The sequence below is a fragment of the Hesperophylax consimilis genome, chromosome 12, assembly GCF_061612785.1.
Source record: "Hesperophylax consimilis isolate HC1 chromosome 12, BYU_Hcon_1.0, whole genome shotgun sequence".
NCBI classification, from domain to species: domain Eukaryota; kingdom Metazoa; phylum Arthropoda; class Insecta; order Trichoptera; family Limnephilidae; genus Hesperophylax; species Hesperophylax consimilis.
The window spans coordinates 22,802,470-22,824,550 of record NC_142847.1 but is presented as its reverse complement, the minus strand read 5'-3'; the positions used below and the strand labels follow the sequence as shown (position 1 = coordinate 22,824,550).

The window sequence follows — 22,081 nt, the reverse complement described above, 5'->3', positions numbered from 1 at the left end:
TTAAAAATGTAAGATTGTCGTTAAATATAATTTATATGCTCGAGTTTTTATGAATACGGCACTTAGCACTAAATGCAGCCATATTAAAATGTTAGGAGAAAATTAAAAAGTAGTTTTTCCATTGAAAATATTATTAAATATATAAAATATAAATATTATCTATTGTAGAGAGAAATAAAGTATTTTTTAAATAATGCCTATGCATTTGAAAACAGAGTATTGAATTTATCACATATTCATAAAAATTCGAGCATGAATATTAGTTCAAGTATGTTTATGTAAAAAATAAGAAATAGAACTAATTTTATATGAATCAATTTAATATTAAGGTCAAATAAACATATTTAATAAAAAAATTAACAATCTTTTATTCAATCGTGGAAATTATGTCTATTGTACCTGTATACATAGTAAACATATTCAGCTTTACTAAAAAACGTAGTGTAAATATTACGCGGGGCATAAGGTCAGAACAGTGAAAAAATTGACTTATTATCATGGTGTTAAAACGGTCTTAAAGCGGGTACGAGGCCAGTTACCATTTGATGTCATGTAACGGCAGTCAGGAAGCGTATGTTACAGCGGTGATGAAGTCGCTAATGGTAATATGTTTTTATACACTTTGGAAGAAATTTGTAAAATAATGGGAAATCACCATGTAGGTATTTGAATAACATATTTAACCTTTTTAGCATGGAAAGTTTCGCAATCACTGAATATGACATTTTCAATAGAGAATGATTATATGATTATAGAGAATGGCTATATGTATATATTACTTATATATACATATATATATATAGCTATTCTCTAAATTAAAATCATTGAAAGTGAATGGCTATATATATTACTAATATATATATATAGCCATTCTCTAAAGTGTCTATTTCTATTACTAATCGTGTTAATTTCATACTTAGATATGAAAATAAAAGAACAAATAAAACTTCAATGAAACACAATTAAATTAAAAATTAAATTGAACTGCCATCTTCAGAGCATTTACATTACCTTAAAGATGTAGCTAAATTATGTTTTATGAAATGAAGATTTAGTTGAAGTCTAACTAATATTAACCTGTTAACCGGGAAATTTAATTTTGATTATGTTAAAAAGTGTGTATATACAGCGAGTAATTATATCTATAGGATGATGGGTTTTTTCGTCACCCCCATAGTGTGTACATACAGCGAGTAATTATATCTATAGGATGATGGGTTTTTTCGTCACCCCATAGTGTGTACATACAGCGAGTAATTATATCTATAGGATGATGGGTTTTTTCGTTTTTTCGTCACCCCCATAGTGTGTATATACAGCGAGCAATTATATCTATAGGATAATGGGTTTTTTGTCACCCCCATAGTGTGTACATACAGCGAGTAATTATATCTATAGGATGATGGGTTTTTTCGTTTGTCGTCACCCCCATAGTGTGTATATACAGCGAGTAATTATATCTATAGGATGATGGGTTTTTTTGTTTTTTCGTCACCCCCATAGTGTGTATATACAGCGAGTAATTATAATTATAATTTTAATCGCAATGACGAAATATGTTATCATGTCCATAGTAAACATCGCAGAGACGAAATATATCGTCACGCCCGTAATGATGAAAGGTCTCACCACGATCATAGTTTCACCATGTGCAGACCTCTTGTCAACAAAAGAGTGGAAAAATAAAACGCAGCTCAGATTGATGGGAACCTTTATTGAAAAATATAAATGAAATAAAAAAATGAATAAAAAAAAAGATATAAATATAAAATGCAATAAATTATAATGACCAGGAGGCCTACTCTGTATCTTTCGAAACTTTCCTGTCGCCGGTTTAGCCACATCACAAACCCGTATCAACCCTTCCCTTACGGTGTTAAAAATTTCTCGTCCTCCGGTGGTATACACTTGGTAAATATTTATATATTGTGATTGCTTAATGCAATACATAAATGTATTGCGGAGGAATACCTCAAATTTAAACTCTGTGTTTACTATATTTACAGAGATATTTTATTAATCAGAGACGATGTTCACTCAGTTGACAGCACCGGCAAGGAATGGTTAAACTACGAACTTACTGGTTTGTTAACCCGAAAGATACATAGTAGGCCCCCTGGAGTACTAGCTGATTACCTAGTCAGCCATAGGGGAAAAAAAAGTGAATGGTTATAGATATAAAAACAAATTAAATAAATTAAAAACAAGAAAGAGAATAAATTAACTTCATTTTCTGATTCACTATCAGCAGGCCCATCTGTCATGAAGTCACTATCACTGTTTTCTGAACTAGTACTCAATATTCATCGACGCTTACTTCTCAAATGTCCAATCGAATCACCTTCCTCATCACTACTACTACTGCTACATACCAATAATGCATGTATCCTGTCTACATTTAGGTTTTTCTTATTCATTTTATGTTTAAATGTTGTAACGCTATCAAAAAATGGCGACAAAAATGTAAACTTATTGATTGAAATTCAAACAAAAAGGGTCCGTCCAACCCGTAGGAAATTCCATGCAACACTGAAGAGAGAATATCAAAATTTGAAGTAAAATGCAATATAAACATTACATACAGCACCCTTGAGGTGATTTTGCACAAAAACGGCGCTATACAAGTCATCCAATTATTATCATTATTTTTTAGTGAGTCATTGTAACTCAACGCCTAAATATATTTTATATATGATACCCAAAAAAAGAAAACCGTAGATCGTCACTAGATGGTATTTTTCGAAAGGTCTTGATGGAATATTTCGTCGTATTCAGTTAACGGGTTAACCAAAAAAACTCACCAACATTAAGATTGACTGCCGATTGTGAAATCTCATAGATCATATCTCTTACAACACGGTATGTGGGGGACATCATCAGAACTCATATAATATATGATACAGGTAAATAATAAATTATGTTGAATGATGTTTTAGATGTATGTAGTACATTAAAGAATTAAAGGAAAAAAAAAAGTCCCAATTTCGAAGAAAGGGAAATTAATCCAGATGACGTGGTCAAGCAGTAAGAAGCTCAGTTACGAATCCGGAGGTCGCAGGTTCAATTCAAAGGAGATGGGGAAGAGGAAGGTGGGGGAAGTAATTGGCTATTCAGATCAGGTCACCAAATAAGTGCTAAAGCCTTTTCAAGCAATGTTTCAATTCTGAATGGTGGTCCTTCACCAGGGCGATACTGAGAGTATCTACCACTATGAAATTGTGATAAGAGAAGTGTACGAATGAGACGATTAACACACTTCCGGTGGGAAGGGTATTTCTACCTTTTTCGCCGGTCCTACTTGAATGCCTGTATGATAATTCTATATGACTATTGTATACCAATCTTATTCACATAATTTGGTTTAATTTAATCAAAAGGAAACTATACAAAACCTGTAGAGTGGGTAATAAATCCTTGCACTTATGGCACTGTTTTTTTTAATGATTTGTACGAAAGTGAAAACCTATTTTTTTTAAACATAATAAAATATGTACATTTTTAACACATAAAACACCACTGCCCAAACTGACTATAACTTCAGCTTATGGAGTTGTTTTTTAAAGTAGGCCTTAATTTTAAGCAGTACTTTTTTGGTCGGGATATGGTTATGTATATGCTATGTATGTATATATATGCTATGTAAAAAAAAATTCATGTATATGTATTATTTTCAAATACTATTACGTTTCCCGGATCTTTTTTCGCCTGCTTAAAGTGTGTTAATGTTAATGAATCAAGGAATGAATGAGTAGGCTTACACTGAAGGTATTTTCCACTCAAGAATATGCAGCAAAATACCATGATAAATAATATATTTAAAATGAATAAATTGTGAAAATAACACAAATTTACTAGCGAATGATGGAATTTGTACCCGCAACCAGTGGATTGCTAGTCAAGTGTCTTACACCTCGACCGTGGCCATTAAAATACTACCGTGGAAAAACTGTTACATCTTTTTAAATAATTTTGGACAATAATATTGGAATATATTTACAATATTATATATATTTCATAAAATTATATTTTTAATAAAAAAAAATATAATTGACATCGCACATCCTTCACACTGAAAAGCCGATATATTCTTATGCACAAAGGGTTTATTTAGGTATTCTCTGTAATGAAAACTAATTTCGTTAAAAATAATACTGTATTTGAAAATTTGTTCAGACCAGAACTTTCGTTGTTTACATTATGCAACTGCAACCACTACACTGATTTAAATGAATTTAACTATTAAATAATGAGTGGCTCTGGAATTGTTCATTTTGCCACCATGTTGCCGTGTCTTAATGAGTGGCTCTGGAATTGTTCATTTTGCCACCATGTTGCCGTGTCTTAATGAGTGGCTCTGGAATTGTTCATTTTGCCACCGTGTTGCCGTGTCTTAATGAGTGGCTCTGGAATTGTTCATTTTGCCACCATGTTGCCGTGTCTTAATGAGTGGCTCTGGAATTGTTCATTTTGCCACCGTGTTGCCGTGTCTTAATGATTATGAATGAAATAGGTTTAAATACTTAAAAAAAAAAAACACTTCCATTATTAAATTACTGATTTATTACCTAATGTTAATGATATAATTTATTGTTAGTAATACATTTCAAAATAAATTAATCCTAAATTCATTGTTCATTGTGAGGGTTGTAGAACAATTTTTTATTTTTTAAATACATACATAAGTACATATGATACTTATTTATTCAAATAATATAAGACCAGAAACAGCATACAAAATACCTAAACTTATTGATGCTTATATTATTTTATTTAAAAAATATTTTTACATACACATACATTGTAAAACTATGTTCGATGTAAGTAACACTTCAGGAATTGGAATTTTTAGTGTTTTGATTAAAATAATTTAAAATAAATCAAATTTACAATTACATACCTCTAAAACAATTCTGAATAATATAACCTTGCTTGGTTGTTGTATTATATTATAGGGCGCCCAGAAATTGGCAAGATTACACTATTAAAAATAAATTATGTGTTGCTATGGCAAGAAATATCTCAAACTTTCCACTTTGGGTACTTACTCTTAATGTTGTATGGATGCATTTGACAGCATTATTTATTGGGTATTTAAATTTAACCTAAAAAATTCCGTGCGAGGCAAATTCTCCTTGCATGTAGTATTTTCATCCAGTATGGAAATTCCTCTGATCTAGATAAAAAATTTCCAGTAAACTGAAAATTTCTAGATAAATTAACTTTCACTTCCAGCAATGCGTACAACGTAAACAATGAATAATACACCATTAGCCGACACATTGCAAACCCTGAAATACTTTGGATGAGGTGTTTGTTGCTGATTACAACTTCTCGCATCTTTGCATCTTTATGCGGTTAAGGTATATATATAAGGATATATAAAACACAATAATCTGAATACATAGTATTTACAGTACTCTCTCACTAATATACCACCACTAAAACCAGTAGTACATGTACAAAATGTTCAGGGGCAAAGTTCACTAACTTCGGGAGGTTATTCTATGTAAAAAAGATGAATAACTTTTTTCGAAATTCCAACGTTTTAAGGTAATTTTTTAAAACGTTTAATTGTTTGTGTTGAAAAATAAATTTTCTTTTACGAAAGTAAATTTTGAATGGGAAAAAAACAATGGAATTTCTAAAAAACTTATTTTTCTTTTTTACTTCTACCATCATGTAGAATCACCTCCCGAAGTTTTTGCACTTTACCCCCAGACATCCTGTATAAATATTAAAAAATATAAAATATTAAAAAAATTAAAACGCTTGCGAGATGACACCATTTTGTAACTTATTAACGCTTGTGACAGTTGGTCAGCGAAAACAAGCTAGACAGCTGTATATGTAATAACTGAGTGCGTAAGAGTGAGATAACCCAAACCGGTGTACAAAGCTTGGCGTTCTAGTCTAGAGACTACTGACTTTGCTACATGAATGTTGGAAAACTATAGAACTTGATTTTGTGCTTTTAACTAGTAAAAATAGCTGCGGATTAAAGTAGCCCTCGAATAATCGAGTGGTGGATTACTGAGAGAGTACTGTATATTGTAAATAAAATTGGTACAGAATTGTGTAGTGTAGGCATTTAAAATTGAAATGCTGTTACATATTAAAATCAATTTGAAAGAAATGTTTTTACCTTAAAAAAATTCTCTTACAAAAACAGCAAATCAAAGTGCCGTGTCTACAAGTGGACCAGGATTAGCGAGGGCGCTTTTTCTCTCCTGAATGGCGTTTACTAGTTTTTTGCAGGGACCGAGCGGAAAACCAAGGGTCTTCAGGTCCGTCTCCGTGAGAAGCATAAGGGAGTCCAGGTCTATCTGCTCCTCCAGCAGCTTGGGCGCGAACTGGGCGAGGCCCCAAGCGGCCAGGAACCTTTGAAGAGCTGCTACTCCAGATTCTTCTTCACCTTCGTCAGAGGAGCCCGAAGAACTTTCTGTAATGATGAAATTATTGTTGTCAAAAAACCCATACGTGAGGGATAGTTGGAAGGTTTTTTAAATTTTGTTTTTTTATGAAACACCTCACAAGTCTGTACATTGTAAAAACAGGGAAACTATATCACCACACGGTTCGGCAGCGTATGTTATGAAGAAGGAAAAACAGTAACTTCCGTTTGGCTATAAATAAAAATATTTAATTATGTGCCTCCTTATAACTACTTACTTACAACTACTTACTTACTTTTGGACTAAACAACATCAATAATGTAAAATTTTTCAAACTTAGCACTCTATCACACTTAGCACTCTATCACACTTAGCACTCTATCACACTTAGCACTCTCTCACACTTAGCACTCTATCACACTTAGCACTCTATCACACTTAGCACTCTATCACACTCAAAAGTCATGAGCCGCGACTGGTTGCTAGTGTAGATTTTGTGGAAAAATATATGTTTTTCAGAAAATGGTCCATTCTTTTATAAGTTTCTCTTTTGACCGCATGCATAACGTAAAGTAGATAACATAAGGCTCAAGTAACAGTTAGTTTTTGTATGGAATTCTGTGTTGCTGCTCTATGAAAGTGATAATAATACCTGTAAGTGTGTCATCATTCCAACGCGGCTTGATGGACCTCTGCCTGGCAGCTAGAGATCCAGCGGATCCAATGGACAGTTCCTCCCCCGGGCCAGCCCCGAGCGGGTGGCCCTGACCGGGGTGCATGGTTGCTGTTATTGAACGTCTGCAAATATTTAAAGCAGGGTTAAAGAAAAATGGCCAACTGCTATCATTGCTAAATAAAATATAAATAATTACTACACTATTTTTTTGACAATTGAAAAATACCTAACTAACAAAGCAAGTATTATTTTCATATTTTTTTAAATATCCAAAACGCTGCTTCAACCATTCAGATTTTTGCTCTATTGTTGAGAAACTTAAAAGTTCTGAATCTGGTAACTGGTAACTGAATCTTGTTGTAAATATTGTGCAGAAAAATTAATAAGATCTCATAAAACAGACACAATAATTTCCCATTGTGCCAATTATTACTATTGAGATATTGGAAACATTTTTTTAAATTGTATTTCTCTCGAGCCCTCTTTTCTATTGGAGATTGGCTACCATTAAGGCAATTTTCACCCTGTAGACCGCAGCCCGGAACAACTCAGTGAAACTGCACTCGTACCAGTCATGTAAGTTTTGTTCCTTTTGTTTAACTTTCTAAGAATAAGATAAATTACCTGAAGGCTACACTTCCAAAGCCAGGTCTGTCGAATATACTGGCTGGTTCCTGCAGCATCACTTCCTGGCCCAGCCCACTATCGTCCGCTAGGAAATCAGGCTGACTCATTGATCTGTGAATAGTAAGAAAAAAAAGTCAAAAGGTTAATAGACAGAAATAAGGGTTTGAACTTAATTATTTATTGTAATGATCATAGGACTGACGGGCTCGAGAATTTCAGAGAAAAATATGTTAAACCTAGAACTCTCGCGCAATGAGCGTGTTATTATTTTGTAAAGCACGAACTCGTCGAGGTCAAGTGTCTCAGTAGCTGTGCCTCCCGTTCCTCACCTATTAGCATTGTAAGTTTGAGGACAGTCAGTGTGTGGGTGACCGCGGGAAGAAAGGGTTATTACCCGCGAACCGCGGGCGACGGCAAATTCTTCACAGCTCAGAGGGGATATGCGCGGTATGTCCATCAAAGAAAAATAGACGGACCAAAAAAGGGTGCAAAGTTACTGTGCGATGAACACTGTATGTACATGTGTCAAGACTGTTTCGCTGAAACATAATGGAGATGGTGAAAACATATAAATTTGTGTTCATTTTTGGTTATTTTTTATTTTAGGTAAGTTGAGGTAAAAATGATCCTAAAAGTAAGCAATTTTTCCAAAAAATGATTAAATGCCAAATTTTTCAGAGACTTTACTTGAATAAATATAACTTTTTTCTAAATGTTTATGTTTCATTTTGATCCTTTTATAAACATTTATAAGTTTGTTTTATTTAAATTATTTGTATTTCAAATGTGCAAAAAATGCATTTTAATATGGGTGGCAAAATGCTCACTCCCACGTTTTACGGAAAGGCGCGACTACTTATTACTGTTGTACGAGAAGTGCTGAAAAATGTGAAGGTTAGAAAATTTCCCTAGATTATATTTTCATTTTCTCATACGACATTTATTTTTATTTTATATGTGTTTGTTATTTTTTGTAATACTAAAAAGAGATATAAGAATAACACAGCGAGATGAAGTCATTGAAATTAATAAGTATTGGGTTATTTTTTATTGTAATATTACTCTACGAATAAAGGATAGATATTTGTTTCTCGTACATTCTCCGGTTAAAAAGCTAAATTTACTTAATGCGTTTGAAACTGCTCGGATAAAATTAACAGATTTGAAAGGGTTGCTAACTAGACGCTCATTTCTTGGGAGCAGTTGGGACTCTTGTGCCGTATTCAAATAATAATAATAAAAAACCTTCCCTCCCCCTTTTTACTCCCCCCCATGTGTTTGGTATAGCTACTCCATTGTGGTTTGTATTGTTGAAGACTTAAGTACTAATAACTTAATTACAGTAATCCATTTATATGAGGTGTTTGTGGTTGATGTCCCTCATTTCTCATTCAAGATGCACCACAAATGTCCCTTGCGGTACGGCTCCCCTCACCACCTTATCACCTCATGGCTCTAATACAAAAATTTTGCATACACGAAATGACATACTAATTTGTACCAATACAAAAACACCTCACCACCTCACTGTAATACAAAAATGTCCCATACTCGAAATGTACTGATGTAGTGCCAATACAACAAACCACATCGCCACCTAACGGCTCTGGTACAAAAATGTTCCATACATGAAATGTAATGATGTAGTGCCAATACACCAACCACATCGCCACCTAACGGCTCTGGTACAAAAATGTTCCATACATGAAATGTAATGATGTAGTGCCAATACACCAACTACATCGCCACTTAACGGCTCTGGTACAAAAATGTTCCATACATGAAATGTAATGATGTAGTGCCAATACACCAACTACATCGCCACCTAACGGCTCTGGTACAAAAATGTTCCATACATGAAATGTAATGATGTAGTGCCAATGTTGTGGTTTTTTAAAAAAACGCATGCTTTTACCTGCTTTACAGGTGACATCTATATAATATTTGTATGTAAAAACACACACATATTTCAATTTCAAAGCAATCGGTGAAGAACTTTTGGAGATTTAAGATTTTGAACAAACAAACATTAACATTTTTATTTATATAGTAGCTGTACCCCGCAACGCGTTGTTGTGGCTCAAACTATCTGTGCAGATAGAAAAACAATAGTGCGTGTTGCTTTTACGTCCAAAAGGTGACATCTATATAATATAAGTATATAAAAACACACGCATATTCTAATGCAATGTTGTGTCAAAATTTCAAAGCAATTGGTGAAGAACTTTCTGAGATTTAAGATTTTGAACAAACGAACATTTATGTTTTTATTTCTATAAGTTTGAACAAAATTTGAAAACTACATAGTCTTTAGAATTTTGAATTGATCAATGAACAAATGAACAAACAACAACTTCAGCTATTTACAATGGGAGAAAGGAGAGTTCAAAATATGGACTGGTTATTTATAATCCGGAAAAGTAGATCATTCTTTTAAAAAAAATAATGACCTGATGAGTTTGGACTTCCGCGGTAAGTCAAACGAATTTTCCGCCTCGTCTGCCTCATCTTCTTCCACAGCAAATACGTCTGCGATCTTCCCCCGCTGGTGCGGGCCCGTGTTGGAGAAGGTACCCACGTACATCACCTCTGAGTCTCTTCGCAGGCCCGTCAGGGAGCGGATGGAGCGGCGCCCATCCATCTCTGTCTCTCCAACCTGGAAATGTATTTTGAGATATAATTGGTTTGAAGTTTAAGGCGACGCAAGACTAAAATAACGGGGTTTTGCTCAAGGCTCACATTATAATTTATTATGACGAAATTTTATAAAATGTTCTTCAACTACAAAATTAGCTGAAAACATCCGATTTTATTTTTCTAGATGATGAATTAGTAAATTCACGAGGTATTCCTTTAGGAACATCTTTGATTTTAGTAATACGTTTATTAGAATTAATTCAAATAAACCACGCGGAAAGATCAATTTTCTATGCCAGCTACGACAAATTTCGCAAAGATTGATCTAAAACCAGCTTATAATCAGTTTGTATTAAAAGAGGAATCTATATCCAGCTTCTCTGACTCGGACTAATTGAATCTCGCAGGGATGCTGTGTAACCCAGGTATTTCTAGTCCAAGCAATGGGATGGATGGATACGCCCGAGAATGGGGACTCACCACATTTCTGGTAGGGGGAGGAGAGATAATAAACAGAAGGAGGAACGCGATACAGGGAATCCATTTGTATAAATGTTGTGGATTGAATTATTAAATATGTAATTTGAAATGTTCAAGCAATTGTTATGTAATTTTTTCGAAGGAAGCAAATACTTTGGGGTGTGACATTATATATAATTACATACACCACTTTTTTATTGACTTAACCGGTCAGCAACGTAAGCAGATATACACGATAAAATAACGATAGCAGTCAAGTACAATAAGCGTGTTTACACGTCAACGCGTGTTTCCACAAAAATCGTCATAACTCCGTTATTCTTCTAGTGACATCCCTAAAACAAAAAGTAGAATATTCGTATTGAATGAAGCTTCACATCTCTATTCAAAGTTATCCATAGAAACCCGTAAAAAGACCTACTCAGTGGAAGCAAATTTTACCCGCCAAATCGTAAAACGACGCCAAGAAAGCCGTTTGACGTGCCGACCCGCCTCGCAAGTTTAATTATTTTTTTAAAAATATATTTTGTATGAAATGGTCAAAAAGTGAAGTGACAGAATTGTTTATTGTACATTTGTACGATGAAATAAGTGTTTTTTTTTTACATTATCCGTGATTTTAGTATCGTTTTTACATAAAACATTACAGGTGAGTCATTTTTACAATTTTTTCATGTTTCCATTCTAAATTTAAATATTTACAAATGTTAATATTTATTTATGATACAACAATTTGAAAGCCTATTTTGTAACCTTTCTAAAACAGTTTTTACTATTCGGCTCCGTTCAGTAATGTTTCATTTATAGAGCTTTGATTGTGAGGCGGTAATAACACAACGTTTTCGTGAAATTGACATTTCGATAAAGACATTTTAGCTTCAAGTTCGCGAAAAGTCGGAGGGGTTAATAACTGATAGCCAAACAGTTTTGATTATCTCAAGCTTCATCAGGGCTATTATATTAACTAATTATAATTACATACAGACACATATTATATACATAAGAAAATACAATGAGAGAAAGAGACAAATGGAGAAGAAGACATCTTACTGGTGACAGAAAGAGATACAAATAGATAAGAGGGAGACAAAATATTACAGGTGGGGTAGGTAAAGGGAGGGGAAAACAGCTTCAACGGAGGTGGTTAAAAGAAAAAATTAAATATGGGACTATCAGTTAAACTTATGTTGGAGTTATTATTGACGGTTCTCTTAATCTCTAAGGCTTCTAAATTATTTAACCTAATTCCAATTCCATTTTTATGCAATATTTTAGTTCCAGAAGATTTATTGAAAGAGTGATTAGTTTCTATTAAATGATTCACAAATTCAGAAAAAGCATTATTATTTAAACATCTATGCTTTTCTTCTTTTATTCTTGTGGTGACATTCCGAGCTGTTTTTCCTATATAAAAAGTGGAACAATCATTACAATTAAGTTTATATATGTGTGGCTCAGTTAGTCGTCACTACGCATATATTAATACTCAGTTTCTTTGTTTTTTTTTCGGGGGGCATTTAGGCAAAAAGCGACCGCTCTCCCCCTTAATTTGATAAGACTCGAGGTTCGTTTTGGCGTGCGAGAAAAAAGTTGCCTTTCATTTGTTTCAGCGTAGGCGAAAAGCGACCGAGATGCCTCTCTGTCGGTATAGAACCCGAGGTTCAATTCGGCCTGGCAAAATTTCGACTAAATTAAGGTAAAATCCGGTACAAAAGCGAGTCAGTTCGATTTTATATGGAAATAATTCCCCGACCAACTCGACCGGATTCATTCGGGGCTCGATGTCGACAAAAATTTGAGGAAACTCTGGCGGCGGAAAGTGGAAGCGCTCGAGGCGCGCCATACGAAAGCGAAGTAGAACGCTTTTCGGCCGACAGGATGGCCACATTCGCGAAACGTTAATTTTTCGCCGTTTATTTGGAACAGCTTCCCGGCGACAAATCAACGATTCCCCACGAGTGTTGCCACACGCGGGGTTTCGAAACGGCTACATTTCGATGCATTCTCTCAATGTTTCGTTTTCATCGATCACTATCGATCTTTAAAACTTTTTTCTTTTACCGTTTCTATTTTTATTCAATTTCGAACGCACCCCGAACGCGAAATGATTAAATTTTTTTTTTTGCGCCTCTTTTGCTCGAAAATGTTTCGTTTTTCGCATTACTCAAACGTAAATTAAAAAGAAGATTGATTTTGAACGAGCGTCGGGTCTGATTTAATCAGTTGTCGTTGTTTTTTTTTTTTAAATTTCACGAAAAGAATAACAAAATTTCCTCATTTTTAGGGAAAGAGGTTTAATTTAAGTGGAAATGTTTTTCTTTGCGTAATGGTATCATTGGCCGAGAGAGTACCACGTGGTCACTCAAAACCACGTGGTACGCTATTTTTATCAAATCTACATGGTCAACCTGATGATTGAATTCCGTCTTAAACGCGTAGTCTGTGGATAAAATTTTCGAAAAAAATCGTTCTCCGAAGGTTTAGGAACGTTAATCGGCCGTCCTACATATGGCGCTCGGTTCAAAATGTCTCACAATAACCGGCTAAAGTTTGATATTGGCGATTTGAACCAAAAAATGCCATTTTAAAAAAGAAAACAGTCGGGCTTTTGGCCAATCAGAAATCAGCCAATCATAGACTAGCACGGTAGTGATGTTTTATAACATAGTGATGTTAATTCAAAGAAACGATAAAATCTGTGTAGGCACTTTGGCAGTTTATCTTTTTAAAATCGATAATGCTTTTGAACGAAATAAAATTAAGTTTGGTAAAAATAATTTGGCACGGGTACCGTCGCCCCGTAGTGAAAAACTACATCAATAGCGTCACGCAAATTTATAATTTATACCAGGAGCGCAGAAGTTGGGTAAGGTTAGCCTGGGAGCCATTCATATTTAAAGTTTTTATCTCTTTATTTTTTAACGAGTAGGTACCTGATTGCGTTATGAAAATATTTTTTCGGTAATTTTTTTTTAAAATTAAATCAAGTTTGAAATGACAACTTTTTTCCTCCATAATGATAATTCTTATAAAGCCATTTCTGCCAAAAATTACCTCGAGGACGCTGTAATCTACCAGGAGCATAGAAGTTTGGGAAAGTTATTTACTATTAAAAACGGATTATTTAATTGTTTTTTTTTTTAATATAATTTTTTCCAATAAAAGTTTTTACATTTTGCGTGTTTATAGAGCAATGTTTTTTTCCAAAATAAAACTCGCTGGATCTTTTGGAGAATGTCGGTGACAAAAACCGTACATACGATATGGGTATCAAATTACGCGTCTCAACTTACAAAATCCGAATGGCTCGGGGAAAAAATGATTAGTAAGCTCCTTGGCACATTTTTTTCTCAAAATATTCATTTCTTTCTAAACAAACATACTATATTTTAATACATTTGTGGTCACACACTCATTGTTTCATTCATATGCAACATTGTTTTATTATAAAATTTTGCAAAAAGCAATGCTTTTTCCAAAATAAAACTCCCTGGGACTTTTCAAGAGTATCGGTGACAAAAACCGTACATACGATATGGGTATCAAATTACGCGTCTCGACCTACACAACCCGAACGGCTCGGAGAAAAAATGATCAGTAAGCTCCTTGGCACCATTTTTTCTCCAAATATACATTTCTTTTTTGAAATTTTGTAGTACCACACTCCTGGCTTTATTCACATTCAAATATTACACCACGCACCAAATATTTACCCATTAGTTTCGGGCAAAAAGCAAAAGTGTCGAAACTCACTCTTTGCTTCATCCACATTCAACACCAAAATACATTTTATTTTTTACATCCACTTACTCGAATAATTTTTACCCATTAGTTGCCTGCAACGGGAAAAAAGCTAGTCTTTTGTATTAATTAAGTATTTACCTAGATTCTTATTTGTGTAAAAGGCTTGAAGCTTGAGATAAGCCAAAATTGGTTGGCTGTCAGTTATTAATTCAATAAAAAAGTGATTATTAAGTATTAAATGTTTTCATTTAATATAATTGTTATGTAGTTAGGGTACCTCTAATTTAAGTAGGGGAGGATGTGGGATAATAACCACTGGAGCGTTCTGCTACATAATCAATTTCAGCCTTGAGCGCTCGGAAATTTTTAAGTGCTTCGTTTGGAAATTTCCCACCCTCTTTCAAAAAATTATAAATCCTAATTTTAACACATTTCGGCCGGGAAAGGAAAGACTTGGAAATGTAGTTCTACCCGTTCGGTCGATTGATGCTTAATGCCGGGAAGGGTAGTTCTACCTTTTGCGCCAGCCTCATTTCAATGGCAGAATTAAGACGGTATTATTCAATTTTTTAATATTAATATCATATACCAATCTCTTTGTAAAGGTCCCAACTTTATGTACATAATTATCGAATCGTAATGTAAGTCTTCTTTTTATATTTATCTTCGTGCCTTTCGTTTACATCGGTATTTTAACAAAAGGATAGTATATTATTTGTTATTGTAATAATTCAATTTCTGGAATGAGGGTTTTTACAACCGTGAAACCCGATTCGGATCTCTATCTCTGTTCCGCCCACTCAACTCCGATGTGCAAGCGAGCAAGAGATGTCGGGCGTATTTGAAGAAAGCTGGTATGGGCAAATACCGATAGGCGGACCATAATAAACATATTACTAGGTTAATTGAGTTGAATTTCAAATAATATTTCATTTTATTCTGGTACTTTTATAGCTTGGGTATGCGGAGTTACTATGTAGAAATTTTTATTAAATTATTTTCGCCCGGAGACAGTGTAAAAAATACCCGGCCGAAATGTGTTAATATGGAGACATATAAAGTGCATATAGTGCTAGAGAGCCATTGAATGCACCTACATTTTGATTCATAAAAAAAATATTAAAAAATCGTTAAATTTATAAAGCGTGAATTCGGCTTATTATTTACTTTAAAATTGCCGTTTGTGGTACCTACTTGGATGATATTAAATATTACGACTTCTGTGTATTGTCTATGTCCTAGTTCAGGGGTCGGCAACTTTTTGAGTCGGAAGAGTCCAAAATTACAATTTACAAAATTTCAAAGTTTTTAAAGAGCCACCAAAAATTTTCTTGCCAACAATAAATAGCATTGCATAAAGTTTTTTGGTAAGAAAAACTAATCTATTTATTCCTAAGAAAAAATATGTATTTATTCATATATAAGTAGTGTTTTTCACAACAAATTAGATAATATATGGTATTTTTAGGTAATTACTTATTATTTAAGGAAAAAATTAAAACAATTAAACATTTACTTACAACACTAACTTCTACTTCCATAACAAACAATTGAGCAAACAAATTCAATGGGAGCGATGGCTTTAAACAATCTAAAACTGCAAATACATACCTATTTTGATCCTCAGAGTTCGAAAATAGGTTTATTAAATAAAATTTATAGGTACTTAAACTTATTATTATATATGTACATACATACCTTTGAGAAGATAATTCGCTTCTAACTCTTCTACTTGAAACAACAAACTATACGTCACAGCCAAGCTTGCGTCGAAAGCAAATTGAAACCTACATAGAAACATCCGACGACGGCGTTATTCGAGAGCTTGCGACGGACTAACGACAGTGACGACGAGTGTCACGGGGGAGGGGTGCGGTGAAAAGCGAGTACAAGTGGCTGAGAGATAAAAATGGCACCTAATCCTCGTTCATAGATTCAGAACGATTTTTAAATGTTTTTTTATTTGATAAAATAAATAATATTTGCGTATGGAACTAAAGAGCCGCAGCTTCACATCCAAAGAGCCGCATGTGGCCCCTGTTCTAGTTGAAAAGCACTGCTATAAATTTTAATTCTAACATGCATTTTTTTAATATGTAAACACACAATCAATGATTTGTAAGAAAAAATATTTCAATAATTTCGGTTCATAGAATGTCAATAAGAAAAACGTCGGAAGAGATGCGTGACATCTTTTGTTAGAGTATGAAACTACTAAGTTAGCTTTATGATTAATCGAAGATTCCATCGCGCTGGAGCTTACAAAATAATTCCAATAAATGTTTTAAAATATCTCTTCAAATTGCCCAAATTTTGGCGTTAGAAAATTGGCCAAAATGCGGTCAAATAAGGTCCAGTGGTCATGGAGTGAGTCAAATATAACAGTATAGTAAGTAGTTCGGCCTCTCTTACGTCCCAACTGCTAACTAGTCAAGACGTTTCCGCAATCCCGAACTCGGTCTAATAAATGTAATAATCTCTATCTTGAGGTACTTATTGAAGGCAAACTGATCATCCACAGATAACAAAATACTAAACACCATTTTTTTACCTTAAAGTCATCATTGGTCTTGCTGACCGTCCCGTTCTTGAGTTTATTTTTTTCTTTTCTCTTCTCCACGGCGCTCTTGCCTCTGTGTCCTGCAGACACCGTGCCTACCAGATCACTAAAGGTGGGAGGGGCATTTTCGTCCACAGCTGTTAAATTGCCTGCAATTCAAAAATTCTAATTACTTTACATTATTATGTAAGAAAAGAATATCACACTTTAATTGAGAGAGTATTTGGATGTAGTTCTTGGAATAAATTATATTATCATTGGAAACTTTTATAATGAGGCTAAATCAGCAAATGCTACTATATCATTACGCCATTATCATCATGGTACTACACACCAGGGTGGGATTTAATCTACCAATATCCTTAAATCTTAGATCTGTCTCCGAGTTGCTTCCACTGGGGCAATGTTTTGTTATCTGACATTCTTTCCAGACAGTTAGCCCAAAGCACTCTTTAAGTCCTACAGAATCATGATAGGATTTTTGTCTGGTCGTCAAATGAATAAACAGACTTTCTTAATATATAACCATGGTGGAAAAACTTGACAGCAGAAAACATATTGCGGAATGCAGATTGGACAAGACAACTGGATGAATCGAATTCTTCTCACTTTAAATAAAAAATATTTATTTATTGTTATTAAGTTTAATTTGTAGAACTCCATTTTATTTTTTTATTTTTTATATATTCAATAATATTTTTATTGGGTTTATAAAAACAGTTTATTTTTAAACAAGTTCTTTGACAGTTTGATAATGCCTTCAGAGGGCGAAACAGCTGTCACGCGTAATAATAATTACACAGCAGAACTTGTTTAAAAATAAACTGTTTTTATAAACCCAATAACAATATTATTGAATATATAAAAAAATAAAAAATATTTAATATACATTGATTTTATCATAATCACACATTGAAAAGTTAGTTATTGAAAAGTTCTGGAAGCCTCTAGAAAACTTCCACTTCTGCTGGTCTGTCTCTACTAGCTTTATTCAATTCCTTACGCTTAAGGATGCAACGTTTCCCTCCCCATCATCCAGCAACTTTTGTTTAGACCTTGCAACATTCTCTCATCTTGCAGGCAATGCTCGCCCCATCCAAAGTTAAGTATCCCAAACAGTAAGACCAAAAAAATAAAGCTTGTAAAACATACCTTGACTAGTAGATCTGGTTATTTTTTTCAGCGCCGAGAGGACGGTGCTGGGCCGGTGTGGCATGGGCTTAAAGTCGTCCATATTGTTGGTGGTGTACGAACTGTCCCATTCCTTGTTGAGCTTCTTCATTTCCTTTTCGGCAATAACCTCTGCCTTGGTTTGCCGCTTGTTGTACGACTTGAGCGTCTTCTCGCTCTCTTTTTTGGCCTTTTCTCGCAACGTTTTAGCCTTTTTTCTGTAAAAGATTAAGAAGACAATCAATATTTGTAACAGTTTTATGATAAAGGCACCACCAACAATGTTCTGCCTCATCAACAATATTGTATACAACTATGACAAAATACGTACCAGTTCACTCACTCCCAGTTAATGAACATGCATTTCAAGGAGTTTTTTTACCTTGGGAATCTTGACATGTTGCAAAACGACTAGCTATTTATCCTAGTCTCTATAAAAACCATAGCTGTCTTGAGTTTCAAGTAACTTAATCATAAAAACTCATCAGTCTAGTGTTAAGCTACGTCTCACGAGGAACATTAAAATGGAACTGATTAATCTCAGTAGTCATACAAGTGTCCGGCGGACAAAGTACAACTCTGAGCCTTACGAAGTGTAAGAGCCGCCATTAACTAACCACCAAAGAGTCATCTATGTAATATAAACATAGTGGGGAAACTCACTGAGGGAACTGATGGGACTACTAAAGGGACACTGCCACCTCAGGAGACACATGCAGCTGTTGGGAGTGGAAATCACCAATCGATGTAGAAAATGTGAAGAGGATGAAGAGACTCCAATTATTCTATGGTGCCAATGTCCCGCCCTGATTGGAACAAGGCTCAGTAATATATCCAATGACAATCCTGGTTTTGCTAAAAGAACCGGGTTTACTGTTAAGGAATGCGGAGAAATGGCCCGCCCTCTCATGGAGTGCTCACGGGAACTATCCGTAAACTGACTCAGCTTTAAATAAAATAAAATAAATGGTTTTGTATCAGAAGAAAGAGTGTTAGGAGACATAAAAATAAGGTAGCTGGTTGGTGTGGAGGCAAACACCCGCAGCCTTAGATATAAGATACTAAACAGCAGAAGACCGGCAGGATGAAGGGGTTATCTGGAGACAGCCAAGACTCTCCAAAGGAATACTAATCATTTATGTATGCAAAGGAAAAACTCACTTGTCATTATTCTCTAGTTTAGCAGCCACCGAGTCCAGATATCTGAGGATGTCGTCCCGACCGTTGATGGCGGCCAACTCCTGCGCCGTGTGGTTGTCGATGTCCACAGCGTACAGGTTGGCGCCGAAGTTCACCAGGAAGGTGACGCAGTCCTTGTGACCTCGTGCTGCGGCGAGGTGCAGCGCCGTGTTGCCAAAGTGGTCGCCTTTGTCAGGGTCGCCGCTGGAAAACACAAAATAAATTGAGGTTAGGTAAACATTATCTGTTGAAATTAATAAATAATAACCAATATAAGAGTAAAAAAAACACTAGTAAAAGTGTAGTATGTACTGTACACGATGTCCAGAAACTCATAGGTAGTATAAGCGAACACTGGTGAATCTATTTGGAATCGATTTTGCGGTAGAAATTTTTTGATTTGACCTTCGATTTTGATTATTTAAATGGAATCTGTTGGAATTTTTTTAGGTAAAATGGTCACTAGGGTATTAATATCAACTGTTTATTTTTTTTATAATACGCTGTACCGTAGGTAGATCAGACTTCAAAAGTTTTTTTAAACCTTAAGTTGCCGAAAAAGAAACCGAAATACTCATATTTGTTGAAAGTTTTTGGGGTTCTCTATACTGTGATGTAAATTCACCAGTTGCTGCTTGTATGTACAATGAAATGACTACCTATGAAACACTTCAAACTAATTTAATTGTGTGGTATAATACGGTAAGCATTTGAAAAAAAATCAGTATGTGAAATATATGTATGGATGTTCTATTTTTTTTAAATATATATATTTTTTGCGTTAATTAGCGTATGGTATCTGTACATGTATGTTCATTAATTTGAATGTTTATGTTTATGGTAGTATTCCCAAAATTATTTAATGTACACAACTGATGAGAATACTCTCTCCCTAAACACGAGTTATTCTAGATCAGGGGGTATTAATTAACATCCAGAAACAATTATTAAATAAATAAGAAAATATGTTTTAAAATCCTCAAGTACCAAAATTATATACCTAATTAAAAATTAACAAACCCAACCAACCAATTAGACCGGTAATTACAAATTGTAACAGTTCTAACTATAGGTTAGCATCTACCATCAATAAGAGAACTCTTAATGACAACATTTTAAACCCAAAATATACAATTAAGAACTACCTTGAATTAATAGATACATTCAAATCTTTGGATATATCTGATAATGCTATGTTAATATCATTTGACGTTATTAAGTTATTTCTAAGTGTTCCGCTTGAGGAAAATAAATTCTCTATAAAATAATTACTTGATTCTTCTAATGTACATTTACAAATACGCTAACGCAAGAAATAAATAATTACACTACAATAAAACATATAAAACTTACACACAAAGCAAAAAAAATTAAACTATGGATAACACAAGGAATATTAAACTGTATTCGTAAACGAGACAAAATTCACAAACAAATTAAACAAACACCGTATGACATGGAACAACTTAATTACTATAAAAGATATAGAAACATATGCACGAAAATTATTAGAGTAGCTAAGGAGATGTACTATAAAGAAAAACTTAAAAAAGCAAACAAATACCCAAAGGAAATATGGAGAATATTAAAGGAAGTTACATACACACAAAAATACAAACAAAAAAATACTATCGAACATCTAAATATTAACTCGAAAAAAATAGATGCCAAAACAAATATAGAAATGATGGCAAACCACGCAAATAACTTTTTTGCAACTATAGGGAAAGTTTTAGCGAATCGTAAAAAACACAGCACAAACACACTAACACAAACAAACAGATCAAACATCGATACCCAACCAACACAACACAGATTTATATTAAAAACAAGTTCGGAAATGGAAATTAACAAAATAATAAATACATTAAAAAATCAGATTGCTCCTGGATTAGATGAGATAACAACGGATTGCATTAAAATAATAAAAAATGAAATATTAAAACCTATAACACACCTAATCAACCTTAGCATAACACATGCCTGCTTTCCTAATACTCTTAAAAAAGGACTGGTAATCCCTATGTATAAATCCGGGGATAAAATGGAAATAACTAACTATAGACCAATCACTTTGTTAAACTCTCTATCAAAGATTTTTGAAAGACTATTAAAAAACCAAATAATAAAATACCTGGAAGAAAACAAATTAATCTCGGACAAACAATATGGATTTAGAGAAAAAAGAAGCACAAAAGAAGCTTTAGCAAGTACAATAGATTATATACATAGCAACTTAGATCAAGGGTTTAAATGCATAGCGATATATTTAGATTTGGCTAAAGCCTTTGATTCAATATGCCACAAAACACTTTTTAAAAAATTAGAAAATATGGGTATCAAAGACAAAGAACTACAACTATTAAAAAGTTACATGAGCGACAGAACACAACAAGTCAAAATTAATAACTATACTAGCAAACCACTGCCGATTACACACGGAGTTCCACAAGGAAGCATACTAGGGCCCGTTCTTTTCATAATTTACATAAATGAACTTTGCAGCATGGAAATAGATGGAGAAATAATTAGTTACGCAGACGACACAGTTTTACTATTTAAATCTAAGGATTGGAATAAGGTTTATAACATAGCGAATCTAGGAATCACGCAAGT

At 34.0% G+C, this 22,081-nt stretch overlaps 1 protein-coding gene across 1 annotated transcript in view; it reads right to left on the bottom strand.

The window, feature by feature from the left end:
- Positions 1–4,458: 4,458 nt before the first annotated feature.
- Sans (SAM_USH1G_HARP domain-containing protein Sans) overlaps positions 4,459–22,081 on the bottom strand; it is a 37,851-nt gene continuing 20,228 nt past the window's right edge. The window contains exons 3-9 of the mRNA XM_089637779.1: positions 19,448–19,669; positions 18,269–18,504; positions 17,108–17,265; positions 10,146–10,351; positions 7,693–7,806; positions 7,045–7,190; positions 4,459–6,439 (exon numbers count right to left, since the gene is read on the bottom strand). Of these exons, the coding sequence (XP_089493905.1) occupies positions 6,174–6,439; positions 7,045–7,190; positions 7,693–7,806; positions 10,146–10,351; positions 17,108–17,265; positions 18,269–18,504; positions 19,448–19,669 (1,348 nt within the window). The 3' untranslated portion in view covers positions 4,459–6,173. The remainder of the gene's footprint in view (positions 6,440–7,044; positions 7,191–7,692; positions 7,807–10,145; positions 10,352–17,107; positions 17,266–18,268; positions 18,505–19,447; positions 19,670–22,081) is intronic.